Consider the following 14,572-nt stretch of genomic DNA (forward strand, 5'->3'; position numbering starts at 1 on the left):
ACTGTCCCTCTGTGGCAAATGTCCCAAAGCAATAAAGAAATAGTTATGCTCGGCAAGTCATTTAGCTGCTGGTTTTGACTTGGATTTAATCAGAGATCTTAATGCATTCTCTGTCTGTGAGAGAGCAGCTATCGGAAAGAAACACAGGAGCATTGTTCTCTCCAGGTTTAACCCTTCTTGCAAATGTCCAAACTGGCAGGAAAGCCATTCTCCTTTACATACCTACACACATGCAGCAGCCTGGCATGCAGATGCTTAGAAAAGTTAATACAAGACAGAGTAAAAGCAGTCAGAGGGTGACATTTTAATTGCTCCCAATGACTGTGAGCATCCTTGAGCATTCATACCTTTAGAAGTCTGACAGAAGGGAGAAAGGCAGCATGGCACAGCTTCCGAATGGTCCAGTTTAGAGGCCGGGGTGCATCAATCTGACTCATGACCCTTTGTAATATTCCACTGGGAAAATAGACCTCAAACCTTCAGAGACATTTAAAGAACAAAAGAGACCTTGCGACTCTGACATCCCACACTCATCAACATGTCCACATCAGCTTTGTAGCAATTCCGTGCAGCTGATGCTCCCTGGGACTTGGAAGGCTGGAAAAGTGGATTTTCTTTAGCTCCTGATCCTCCTTAAAAAAATCAACCTCCTTTCTCTAAGCAGCAGTGCTCATGCATACCAAATGTGGCTGAATGGTTGCAATCAGCCTGCTGCTCAGGGGAGGGTTGCACTGTTTAGAGTAGAGGGGTAGCCTGCATTAAAAAAAAGAATCTACCTCTCTCCATCTCCTGTGTCTCTCCTTCACCCTCCTCCTCCTATCCCTCACTGTTCGCAGTTACACACGCTGTTCCTTTCACTACACACACATGCCATTTATTCTGGCTACATTAAACTCTATCTGCCATCCCCTTTATTTGTTTTCATATCTCTACTTGTCTCACAGTGTGAAGTGGTTAAGACCTATTTATGCTATAAAATGGGCTATGTGCTGCATTTCATTAAGCTTTCAAATCCCACTGCAAATACTCACATACATAAAATCAACGGTATAAAGCTTAGACGTCTGCACATCATTATCCTATCTATCTATCTATCTATCTATCTATCTATCTATCTATCTATCTATCTATCTGTCTATCTTTTATAGAGGTTGCAGCATTTAACTCAGAAATAAGCAGCTAGCATCCTTGTATTGAATGTATACATGTTGCATTGATTCTCACTTGCGCCATCCTACTGTACTGTATTACATATAAACTATTCCTTCTTAATACACAGGCTATATTTGAATGTGTAACTTAAAAGATTTCCATATGTTATTTAATTGTCTGTTTACACCTAGCTGACAGGCATATGCTTATATTTTAAAATAACTACCTGTCATCATGGAAAAGATCCAGTTGAGACTTAAATAGCGATAACAGCACATATGTGCTTATAAAAATAAGTGCATGCGTTATGTATATAATAATCATACATATGTAGTGGGGTGATGGGGGCGCATTGTGGTTGACAAAGCAAAATTCCTAGATTTTCGAAAATAAATAGTTCATGAACCATAGTTCCCCCTCCGAAATACAGTGAAATACACTGCTGCCTTTTAAAAACAGAAGTTATCAGCTCCAGCATAAACTTAAAGGATATTACTTATAAACTGTGGATGGAGCCATAAAAATATTCCTTATTATGTGCATGTAAGCTAGAAACCCATTTGCGCACTCAGGGCTGGGACAAGATTCTCCAGTACCAGAGGCAGAGGTTTTAAAGTACACCAACTCCCTCCACACAGTATTCCCTAGTAGTCTGTCTAGTGGTCCCCCACCCACCTCATCTACAGTATTCCCTGGTGGTCTAGTGCCCCCCCCCCAAAATATTCCCTGGTAGTCTAGTGGTCCCCCCCCCCGCCCCACAGTATACCCTCGTAATTTAGTGGTTCCCCACAGTATTCCCTCGTAGCCTAATAGTCCCTACAGAGCATTCACTGGTGGTCTAGTGCCCCAACCTTCCTGTATTCCTTTGTAGTCTAGTGGCCCTCCTCCCCCCACAATATTTCCTGGTGTTTTAGCAGTCCCCCACCTCTGACAATATTTCCTGGCTCCCATCTCCATATTTCCCATATGGTCTCCCATATCCACAGTAATACCTTATGGTCTAGTGCCCCCCCACCCCTGGTATTTTCTGGCAGTGATCTAGTGGTCCCTCCATCCCCCCAAAGTATTACCTGGTGGTGATCTTGTTTTACCCCATAGTATTCCAGGTGGTGGCCCCTCATGTGCTCCCCCATACAAGCAGAGTTATGGGGTGCTGCGTGCAGGGTAAGATAAAGACTCACCTTCTCCAAGCACCAGCTGCTAAAACACCTGTCTGTCTTCTGCAATGACGCTCACTTTCTACTTTCTGTTCTCAGATCAGAGTAGAAGAAGGGAGGATAGAATTCTGCCCCCTTCCCCAAAGTCCTGTAAACTGGCGGATCTACACCCAGAGATGGTCCAATATCAACCCACACATCTCTTAACACATTGTAAGGTTCTTTGCAAGAGAGCAGGTAGCAAATCACCCTTGTCGCAGTGTTAAGGACAATGGGCTCATCCCCGCCTCTGGAACCAATGAGTAATAGTATGAGGGAGGAATTATGGGAAATATGGAAGTCACCTTTAATTGGCGGGCCACCATAAATTTGTTTCCCTTCACCCTTCCCTCTTATAAACAGGTAAAAGGCTAATTTGTGATTCCTTACTATTTACCATAAAGGGTTACAAATATTCCAACATTGGAATATAAAACAAATGCACAGACTTTTTAATTCTTTAATAAAATCTGATCTGTCCCTACTTCCATCTTGATACATCTGTCACTCATTCTATATTCTTCTATATACATCCAACTTCTACAGTATTTTTCTTCTCTTATCTATTTTCTTTCTTTCTATTTTTGTTACTTCTTCAATTATACATATGGTCTGATGCACAAAAGGCCGGGTGCGTGTTACATGCATAGTGCTATTAGAGTAATGGGCGGTGAGGTTAGGACCAGTAAAATTACCAGCCTTTCATGCATTAGGACCATAGTTACTGTCCATCAAGTTCAACCAGAAGAACCAGAGGTACAGTTTACTGCTGGGATTCAAATGCTGTTCAAAGGCTCAAACTCCAAATCAAAGCCAACAGCCTTACAAGTGCTCCATCCAGCTGATCCACAGTAGCAGCATGTGTTCCTCCGCCCATACTCACTACATCTAACCCCAACTCTGAGCAGGAACTTGGCATAGGTATGTTTGGATTTCCCGTGTGGTCCTCCTAATTGTCCATTTGTGTAAACCAATTAGATTTATTGGCAGGAAGTTCAATATGACGGGGTAGTCATGAAGTTTTTTCTAAGTTACACTCTTGACACATTGCACATACGCATGTGCACAAGCACAGTGCAGTCAGTGTGCTCATTAATGTCAGACATTTGAGACCATACCCCTTTGCTGGTCACTGAATGATTAGCCTGCAGTGTTACAGGGTCGCACCAACATACCTGTGTCACCTTTTTGTTTATTACTGACAGTGATTACAGCCAGTGTGTCCTTGGCTGGTCACTTACTATAATAAACATGATAGGCAGAGGCAGGCCAAAGTGCAGAGGTTCTAGGGAGTCATGGTGGTGCATCATCTCGTGCCCATGGCATATGTAATCTTCTGCAGAAGAAAGTCATTACTTCCCAGAATGCGGAAGGTAGGTAGTTGACTGGCTAACTCAGCACTCCACCTCTTCTACCTCTTCTGCTGTCACCATTCCTGCACCCTCCTCATACTTCTCTGCTGTGGTCAACCACAACACCACCTCCAGCCCCACAGCCCCTTCAGCTGAATTGGATTGCTCAGAGGAGCTAGTTTCTTAGGCATTGATGGACCAGAATGATGCACAAGTGTTCTTGCCTTATAATGAAGGTGAGGTGCAAGGCAGACATTCAGATGACAGCTGGCTTGTCAGAACTGCTAGCCTGCCAGCTTTTACCATACCAGCTGGTTGAATCTGAGGCCTTTAAAAAATTTGTAGACATGGCTTCACAGCAGTGGAAGGTACCGGGAAGAAGATACTTTTCACAGACTAGCGTCCAAGGCCATTATCAGCATTTGCTGCGGCAGGCACACAGTTTTGGGGTTAAGCTCCATCTGACCACAGATACCTGGTCTTCAAAAATGGGCAAGGACTGTACATAACCTTCACTGCACACTGGGTAAACATGGTGGCGACAGTGGGGAAAGAAGAACTGCAAGGCTGTCGAGCGGTGTCTGTGCCACCACCATGTCCTGCATGCAGGCCAGCCACTTCTCCTACTCCTCTGCAGTCTCTTACTCCACTGAGTCTTCCTCTTCCGCTGCACGCTCCTCTTCCACTGTGACCCCCAAGCTCCCCTTTGTCACTTTGTAGGTACAATGGTGTCATGCTGTGTTGCGGATGTTGTGCCAAGAAGCAAAAAGTCACATCGGAGCTGCACAGCTATCTACTCCGCAGACACAGGCCAATGAGTGGCTGTCCTCACACAACCTAAGTGTTGGATAAGCTGTCTGTGACAAAGGCACCAATCTGGTGTCTGCACTGAAAATGGGCAGACTGGCTCACATGCTTTGCATGGCACATGTCTTAAATCTGAGTGTGCAATGTTTTAAGGATGAGTACCTCAGATTCAAGAATGTTCTAAAGCAGGCCAGGAAAGTGGCTGTACATTTCCAATGATCATACACGGTCATGGCTCACCTTGGTGACCTTCAATAGCAATACAAAATGCCTGTAAGACGCTAGAAGGAATTTAACTTTGCTTATATTTGTTGGGCTGTACCTGGGGCACTGTGCAGTGAATGAGTGCTTGTGTGCACTGCCTAGAAGGATAGTCTCTGGGGAGATGTGATATTTTTACTCGAGGCAATGGGTGCTCATATGCAACACCTGCAGACTGATGCTTTCTTTCGAGGGAACCACTAATCTGCTCAGTTGCAGGGAAGGCACCATCAGTTATATTATGCCGTACATATTTTTTACTGGAGAGTGCCATGCGACGTGTCTTTAAAGTGAATGTTTACCAGATTAAAAAAGAAAAAGTCAGATACTCACCTAAGAAGAGGGAAGGCTCGGTCCTAATGAGCCTTCCCCCTCCTCTCCCGGTGCCCGGTCCCGCGCAGGATCCCCCGTGGCAGTATTCGACCAGTTCGGTCAAATACTGCCACTTCCGCATGCCTTCGGGAGCTTTCGGAAGCCTTCGGGAGCACTTGGGCTCCCGATGACTCGGCCGCTCCATACTACGCATGCGCGAGCGCCCTCTATGACGCACTCGCGCGTACGTAGTATGGAGTGGCCCGTCTTCGGAAGCCCGAGTGCTCCCGAAGACCTCCGAAGTCCCTGCGGCGGCGGACGCGAACGGGGGAGCCAGCGCAGCACCGAGGGCACCGGGGGAGGAAAGGGGAACGCTCATTAGGACCGAGCCTTCCCTCTCCTTAGGTGAGTATCTGACTTTTTCTTTTTTAATCCGGTACCCATTGGCTTTAACAACATCGGTCAATGGCTGGCTGAGTGGGAGGATGCTGAGGAGGAAGAGTTCATTCTGTGGCAAATTGCTTACTGCTGTACTCAGACACAGGGAGGAGACAGAAGAGAAGTCAGAGGATGAGGATGGTAACTGTGGTTAGGAAGAGGAATAGGCTTCTCGGGGGCTTCTAACCTTTCAGGCGATCCTGGTCTTGTTTGTGACTGGGGGAAAAAACTGTGGTGGATGATGTTGCCCTGAATTGGGAACAGCAGCTGGAGCCCTCTACCACAAACCTCATTAGAACAGGGTACTTCATGCTAACGTGTGAGGAAAGCAGGGCCGTTTCTACCCCCGTGCGGGGCGTGCCGCCGCCCGGGGCGCTGTTAGGAGGGGGGGCGCTATAATGGAGGGGGGAGCCGGAGCCGCGGGGAGGGCAGCCCGACCTCTCCCTCCCTCTACCGGGCGCCTTCGGTGCTCCCCCCTCAGATGCAGAGCGAGCAGCCGGGAAGCGCTGTTTGCAACTCACCTGCCTGGCTCCAAGCGCTGCTCTCTCGCCGCTGGTCTGTCTCTTCTCTCTGCATACTGCGGATACACGCGGCTTCCGGCTAAACAGGAAGCCGCGTGTATCCGCAGTATGCAGAGAGAAGAGACAGACCAGCGGCGAGAGAGCAGCGCTTGGAGCCAGGCAGGTGAGTTGCAAACAGCGCTTCCCGGCTGCTCGCTCTGCATCTGAGGGGGGAGCACGGAGGGCGCCCGGGAGAGGGAGGGAGAGGTTGGGCTGCCCTCCCCGCGGCTCCGGCTCCCCCCTCCACTATAGGGGACAGCTAGCTATCTAACCTATCCTGAGGGCACCTACCTAATCTAACCTACGCTGGGGCAGCTACCTAATCTAACCTACGCTGGGGTGCACCTACCTAATCTAACCTATACTGGGGGGCAGCTACCTATCTAACCTATACTGGGGGGCACCTACCTAATCTAACCTACGCTGGGGGGCACCTACCTAATCTAACATACACTGGGGGGCACCTACCTAATCCAACATACACTGGGGGGCACCTACCTAATCTAACCTATACTGGGGGGCACCTACCTAATCTAACCTACACTGGGAGGCACCTACCTAATCTAACCTACACTGGGGGGCACCTACCTAATCTAACCTACACTGGGGGGCAGCTACCTATCTAACCTTCACTGGGGGGCAGCTACCTATCTAACCTTCACTGGGGGGCAGCTACCTATCTAACCTACACTGGGGGGCACCTACCTAATCTAACCTACACTGGGGGGCACCTACCTAATCTAACCTACACTGGGGGGCAGCTACCTATCTAACCTTCACTGGGGGGCAGCTACCTATCTAACCTACACTGGGGGGCAGCTACCTATCTAACCTACACTGGGGGGCAGCTACCTATCTAACCTACACTGGGGGGCAACTACCTATCTAATCTATACTGGGGGGGGGGGGGCACCTACCTAATCTAACCTACGCTGGGGGGGCACCTACCTAATCTAACCTACGCTGGGGGGCAGCTACCTATCTAACCTACACTGGGAGGCAGCTACCTAATCTAACCTACACTGGGGGGCAGCTACCTATCTAGCCTATACTGGGGGCACTTATTTAACCTGTATTGGGGGCACCTACCTAGCTAGCCTATACAGGTGGCCACTATACTGACTACCTATATTGCAGGCACCTACCTAAATAACCAGTACTGGGGCACCTACCTATCTAATTTATACCGGGGGCGCCTGCCTATCTAACCTATACTGGGGGCAACTATACTGGCTACCTATACTGGAGGCACCTACCTGGCTAACCTATAGCGGGGGCAACTATACTGGCTCACCTATGCCTGGCTACCTATACTGGGGTACCTATTCTTGGCTACCTATACTGGGGGGACCTATACTAAGTGCAACTAGACCTGGCTAACCTATACTGCGGGCACCCATACCTTGCTCGCGGGGGGGGGGCGCAATTTTTACACCCTCGCCCTGGGTGCATTTTAGCCTAGAAACTGCGCTGGAGGAAAGACCCCATATCAAAAACCTGAAGGACATGGACCTGTACTGGGTGGCAACTTAATTAGATCTTTGGTACAAACAGAAAATGGTAAAGATGCTACCAAAATCAACAAGGGTGGCCAAAATGTAGAACTTCCATACCAAGCTGAGACAGACTCTGTTTTCCGTTTTTCACAGTGGTGGCACAGAAAGAGCAATTTCTAGCCAAAGAGGTGTCAGTATCACTCCCCTGCATGCAAGAACAGGGCTATTTGCTGCCAATCATGTCTGCTATGAGTTGAGTTCCTGCCTCTGTGCAATGCCTCAACATGGTGCTTCTGGATCCACCCTCAGGGTCCACCTTGACCAACAGGTATCTGACTAATTTCGGTTAACAATCACTGTGGACACTCTTAGGAGCGAGGAACCTTTGGACTTCTGGGTAAGCAGGCTTGACTTGTGGCCAAAGTTGGCACAATTTGCTATGGAGCTTTTTGGCTTGCCCCGCCTCAAGTGTCCTTTGTGACAGACAAGCGAAGTAGCCTAGCACACAGCAATGTCGATAACTTGAAATTGATAACTTGAGCCGTGGATACCAGAGGGTTACATCATGGGCATATAATATGGCCCTACTTTATTTGGATTTTTATGCATTATTACCCTGGTGCATGCTAGTTTATTCTGGCCTCATGTCCACCCTGACTAAAGGCACAGCTATACTGCACTGTCCGAAACCCCCCAGTATGTCATTTAATCCTACTGCGATTGGCTTTGCCCAGCAAAAAAATATTATTATTACCGTGATAATATTTCTGGTCTAATTTCCACCCGACCACAGGCACAATTATCCTGCACTGTCCGGCCCCACCCAGTATGTTGTTTGGTCCTACTTTCATTGGCTTTACTTAGCAAAAAATTATTATTACCCTGGCGCATGCTAGTTACTCCATATCTGCCCTGGCCACAGGCACAGCTATCCTGCACCACCAGAAGCACGGCACCCAGTTTGTCATTTGCTCCTATTTTTATTGGCTTTACTACAGAAAAAATATTATTACCCTTACAGAGGCTGAAATTCAAATATTTATTTGGCAGGTAATTGCCTAATTTGTATGGCCTCCAGTGTGGATGCAAGAACAATGGTTTAGGCAGGTAATTGCCTAATTTTTATGGCCTCCAGTGTGGATGCAAGAACAATGGTTTAGGCAGGTAATTGCCCAACTTTTTAGGCCTCAGGCTCACATACTGTGGCTGCAATTTAAAATGTTTAAGCAGATAAATACAATTTTTTTCAGGCACCTCAGCCAGTGGCTGCACATAAAAATGTTTAGGCAGGTAAACACGCATGGCCAGTCTAAAGACCTTAATTTGAAACTATACGTTATTTTTGCCATTTGCGCATGAACAAAGCCTCTGAGTAAAGTATGTATATTGGAAGGAACATTTCGCCCTTGACCCCCCTCCGCCATGCCACTGCCCGGGTTTTTGTACATTTTGTACACCTTTGTAAAATAAATTGCACCTGCTGAGATGCCCTGAAAGTTATTGATGTTTGCCTGCCATGAAAGTGAATGGGGTTTATCACAAATGTTCCGATTTGCAATTTGCAATGTTCAGCCATCCCTATGTTCAGACCTCAAGTATAAATGCCCTAATAAATAAGCTTCATTACTATACTTTTACAGCCAGTCTGATGAGGACATCCATTTTCACATCTGACATCATTGTTGTGCTCTGTTCTTTGTAAATTCTTTTCTATTCCTGAGAGGTAATCATACCTGATCATGTGAGTAAAACATGAACACAATAATATCAGAGGTGGCAAGCACTGTACAAAGCATATACACTGTTGTTAATGGGGGAAGTGTTTGTAAGTGACAGGGAGATGAAGAAAGCTAGTGGAGCAATATAATCACATTACTGGTCAGGGAACAATTTGAGGATGAGTCAAAATATTTATAGATACATACAGCCTTCATTTCACAGTACTCATTAGTTCTATATAAAACAATGTATACATTATTTAAGTTCTAACCTTGGTTGACATGGAAACTACTGAAGATAGTCCAGAAAGTAACACCTGAACTGGGTGCCGACAAAAATAGAAGAAAAGTCAGTAGTTCAAGTATCATGTAAGTTTTATAACTCTAGTGGATGAGACAAGTGGCAAGAATTAGCCATAAGGCAGACAATTAGTTGGAAATAGGAAGCCCAGGCGATATGAGCATTCTCTTGAGACTCAAAATCTCAGCATGAAGAGCAGCAACAGAAAAAGAGCCTGACAGCGAATATTACAGATATTTTTGTATATTTGGCATGCTGAAAGATGCCTTGAATTTCCAAAAAGCCGTCTCCATAAGAACATGAGTTGGGAAAAGACAGAGAATAAAAAAAGATAATAGTGCTTGTTGTATATGCTTAGTTGCAGACATCCCAGTGCATACAAAACATTACGAGACTGCATAGCTTTCTTAGCCCATTTTAGCATTGCAATGGGTCAAAAACCAAGCTCAGAAATATATAAAGGTGTAACACCACCCTAAAGTTATGTTGGTAAGTGCAATCCTATCATAGACATAGAATGACTTTATCCAAAAGTGAACACATATTACCGCAGAATAACACAGTTACATGGACCCCTTCATGTGCTTTTCTTATTCTGATGTAATTTAACATATGCACCTGCCCCGATATTGGTGATGTCTCAACATTGTCTGTATTTGTATTGCTTCTGGATGTCCTGATTGAACCTCTCATGTATTTATGTGCCCCCCTATTTGTTATGTACAGTGCTGCAGGAGATGTTGGTGCCATATAAATTAAAACGTAATAATAGGTCCTAGTAATTGCTCAGGTCTACTGACAATATGAAGAATAGAATATCTAAATTGACTGATGCTGGGAATACATGTTAAGTTTTTCACGTTCGATTCTCCACGCGATCTATTAGCCATTCAAGTATCTGCTGGATTCTCTTATCTTATCTTCGTTTTTCCATTTTTTCCATTCCGTTCTATGAGAAATCGTGCGGAACAGAATCGAGCGGAAAATCGGACATGTCGGAATTTTATCATCGAAGGCATCTATCAGGAACAATTCTTTGCAAAAAACGTAACGTGTATTCCCAGCATAAACAACGGATGCATTGTTGACTCTCTTTGTCAAACTTGGTAGTCTTAATTAGTTGTCATAATATTCTACTGTAATGTGATGCTGGAACAGCCATGTTATGCTTCTAACTTATACAAACTGGTTACTCGTTGTTAAATTCAATAACATGGTGTGTTAAAAAATGTTTTATTGAGTACTCTGCTTAAAACACATAACCTGCTTAGGTAGCACATTTTTGCAATATGACATTCTAAGATCTGAGATAAAAGGATGCCTTTTCAAATGGATGAAGTTCATAACCTGCATTTTTTTTTACTTTCAAGAGTGTATGTCTTTTTACACTGTTCTCATTTAATATTTTTCCTGTGCTCAGATAGATTACTGATCCTTTACTGCATGAATAAAGACCATGAGGAATACTACAGAAACTAACACGGTGATGCTAATTTCTTATATTGGATGACTGTTATGCCACATAACAAGTCTAGGGTCTGACCCAATTCCAGGGGACAGAAGATTTGCTGCATGCGACTTCCTATCATTGTACTACACAAACAAGTTACCGGCTGACTCATTTATAAATGTAATGGACCTGGAGCCAGGACAAATTCTATCTCATCTGGCACATTAGACTAGCTTTCAGTACCACAGGTTCCCCCCAGGGCCTACCTCCACATGCATGGGGGCAGTTACCCCCTCCTTCCCAAGCTGGAGGGGGGGGTGAGCCTCTTGTTCTTGATATGAGACCCCTTTTACCATATCTCTAAGCATGAGGTGGTGATAATGAGTTCCTTATCCTTGACATGACAAGTTCACTTGGCAAGGAGGGAAAGAGTTCTACTTCCTGCAGTAACCCCTTCCCCCTGTCATGGACCATGTACCAGCTCTTCAGGTAATAGCAAATAGGGGACAAGGGGTTAAAAGAGTCAGAGAAATGCTTTTTAAAATAAACTTCTAAAAAAATGTTGCAAAAAGCACCTTTCTGAGATGAGCAGTATGATTTATAGCCTTGGTAAAGCAGAAAATAAGTGTAATGCTCATTTGCATTCATTTTTTATGTTAAACAATGCCTTGCACGTCTATAATTACTAAATGAAATGGAAGGAATGTCTGGACAATAAAAATATATTCACCCATGTTCTTTCTTACTGAAATATTCAACCAAATATTCTTCTGGCAAATCTTGTCCACCAACTGTAATAACCCAATGTTGTCCTGCTACCAAGCAAGCAAATAAATCAAAATTGTTTGAGATCTTTATTCCTATCCAGGGTACTTTTTGGATGGAGCTTTTGACTTTCCCTGGTGGGCCCACACACTGATTGGTTACTAACCTCTTTCTACAATGGACTCTAGAATGTGGTTCAAGCAACAAATTGTGAGATGCTAGGGACTATAAAGAGATTTGTTGGTAATATAAAACTATAGAAAATAAGTTGCAGTACCTGTAAAAGAAAACAATGGCACAAATGGTTAGTTAAATCAGCAGAAGAAAGCCGCTGGATAATCTGGATAGCAGCATGACTGTGAATGTCCAGAGAGTCCTTGCATCCTTTGGTGGTCCAGAGGAGGACATTGGGAAGTCTCTGGAGGGTCCTGAGGCTTCCCTCTACTAAGGTAAGTATCTGAATTTCTCTACTTCAGTCCATTATCAGATTTTATGAAGTTATATTGCAATAAGTAAATAGAAAAAGTAAGGCTGAAATCTTAACAGTTGTGTCTAATAACATTGGTTTACTTGCAGGCCTGGCAACAGTGGCGTAGCTAAGGAGCTGTGGGCCCAAATGCAAGTTTTACAATGGGGCCCCCCAAGCACTCTATACATAACAATTTATACGGCGCACCAAAATCTGCCAATGGCAACTACAGTGTCAGAGGTGCAAGAAGGGGATGGGGAACAGTTTGTTAATGATTACCACTATTCAAAGTATCTACAGAAGTCATTATTATGAGCATAGGACCAATAGAGAGCTAATTCTGTAGTTAAGGGAGGGCCCTTCGGGGCCCCTCTAGCCCAAGGGCCCCGATGCGGTCGCTACCTCTGCACCCCCTATTGCTACGCATCTGCCTGGCAATGAAAAGCTGCAGGGTAGCTGTCTTAGGCCCCATTCATATTCCAACCGGCAGATGGCCGTGTGATCTGATCGGATTGCAACTGCGTTTGTATGTGTTGCCTGGCTGATTTCATTCACTTGTAGTGAATGGGTCAGCCATGCATTTTGCCCAAAAATTCGTGCAGCATGCGTTCGCAGATTGCATTGGTTCGCAACGCATGTAATATGAACATCAGACGGTGCAGTCTATGCACTTCTGATGTTCGTGCGTGTCTGCCTCCCGCATGCGTTGCCGAAATATGGACGGCAACCGGTGCAATGTGAATGAGGCCTTAAAGGGGAATTTAGCCTAAACAAACATACTTATTAAGTTACATTAGTTATGCTAATTAAAATAGATAGGTAATATAATCTCTTACCCACCCTGTTTGAAAAGGCAAATTACTGTTATATCATGGGAGCAGCCATCTTTTTGGTTGAAAGGAGGTGACAGGAAGCATGAGACACAGTTCCAGCTGTCCTGTGTCCTGATCAACCCTTCGAGCCTTATAATCTTAACTGGCTTCTGACCAAACTGACTCTAACCTACTCATATGATTTGGGCAAGCACACTCAGGCCCTTATCCAATAAATTAACTTTTCTCCTGAATTTCCTTCCAGGAGATCGTGTTACTTTTTTTTTTCTTTTCACAACAACTTTTCAGCACTTAACAATTGTAAAATAATATCAGTCTTACCATGTTTTGAGTAATTTCTTACTGGGTGGGAGCTTTAGGCACCTTTCACACTTTTTTAGTGTGGCCAGTCACACTGCATTTTAGTGCGACTGGCCACACTATGGGCTTGATTCACTATTGTGTGATAACTGCTGTCACAGCTCACGTGATAACTCCTGTGATAGCAGTTATCACACAATAGTGAATCAAGCCCTACCTGTGGTGCATCACAATGCGACAGAAATGTTTGTGAAGATGCAGAAAGGACGCAGACTCTGCATTTATTGTGTTGCCATATGGTACCAGCGGTACCGCTCAGCACCCAATTGCATTAGAGTCAATGGCACCACAACAATCTATTTAGGTTGTTGCGGTGGTAGTGTGGCGTGCATGGGTCAATCACTGAACAGGAGGCGGAGCTGTGCAAATCACCCTGTTGGTATACTCTGCCAAAATATTTGTGATTTAACCACTTGAGGACCCACCCTTTACCCCCCTTAAGGACCAGCGCTGATTTTTGTGATCTGTGCTGGGTGGGCTCTGTAGCTTCCAGCACAGATCAGCTGGCATGCAGAGCGATCAGATCGCCCCCCTTTTTTCCCCCCTATGGGGATGATGTGCAGGGGGGGTCTGTTCGCTCCTGCTGGTGGCATGTTGCGGAGGGGCACCTCAAAGCCCCCCTCCGCGACGACATTCCCCCCCTCCCTCTCCTACCTGTCCCCCCGGTGATCGGGGCTGCACAGGACGCTATCCATCCTGTGCAGCCTGTGACAGGATGTCCGCTGTCACATGGCGGCGATCCCCGGCCGCTGATTGGCCGGGGATCGCCGATCTGCCTTACGGCGCTGCTGCGCAGCAGCGCCGTACAATGTAAACAAAGGAGACAAATGTCTCCTGCGTTTACATTTAGTCTGCGAGCCGCGATCAGCAGGCTATTCACGGAGACCTGCTCCGTGATCTAACAGGAAACGGCCGCTCGCGCGAGCGGCCTTTCCTGATTAATTAGGGAGGCACCTGGCGACGCAGATTTGCGTCGCTGGTCCTCCAGCTACCACTTTGCCGCCGCACGCTATGAGTGTGCGGTCGGCAAGTGGTTAAATACAAAATGGTGCAGTGCAATGGTCCTGCAGTGGACTCCCCTGCCGCAGGTCAATTGCACTGC

General features: G+C 45.7%; 1 protein-coding gene across 5 annotated transcripts in view; it reads right to left on the reverse strand.

The window, feature by feature from the left end:
* The window catches only part of TRPM3 (transient receptor potential cation channel subfamily M member 3), a 700,748-nt gene that overhangs the window by 577,235 nt on the left and 108,941 nt on the right, over positions 1–14,572 (reverse strand). For 2 of the 5 annotated variants that reach the window (XM_068236340.1, XM_068236285.1), the window contains exon 1: positions 348–625. The exons of 1 other annotated variant lie outside the window; for it this stretch is intronic. In XM_068236340.1, the coding sequence (XP_068092441.1) occupies positions 348–437 (90 nt within the window). In that variant the 5' untranslated portion in view covers positions 438–625. Of the gene's footprint in view, positions 1–347; positions 626–14,572 lie in introns of those variants that run through there. 2 more of the 5 variants (XM_068236348.1, XM_068236296.1) reach the window with 1 other exon arrangement.

The sequence above is a fragment of the Hyperolius riggenbachi genome, chromosome 1 (genome assembly GCF_040937935.1).
Source record: "Hyperolius riggenbachi isolate aHypRig1 chromosome 1, aHypRig1.pri, whole genome shotgun sequence".
Lineage (NCBI taxonomy): Eukaryota > Metazoa > Chordata > Amphibia > Anura > Hyperoliidae > Hyperolius > Hyperolius riggenbachi.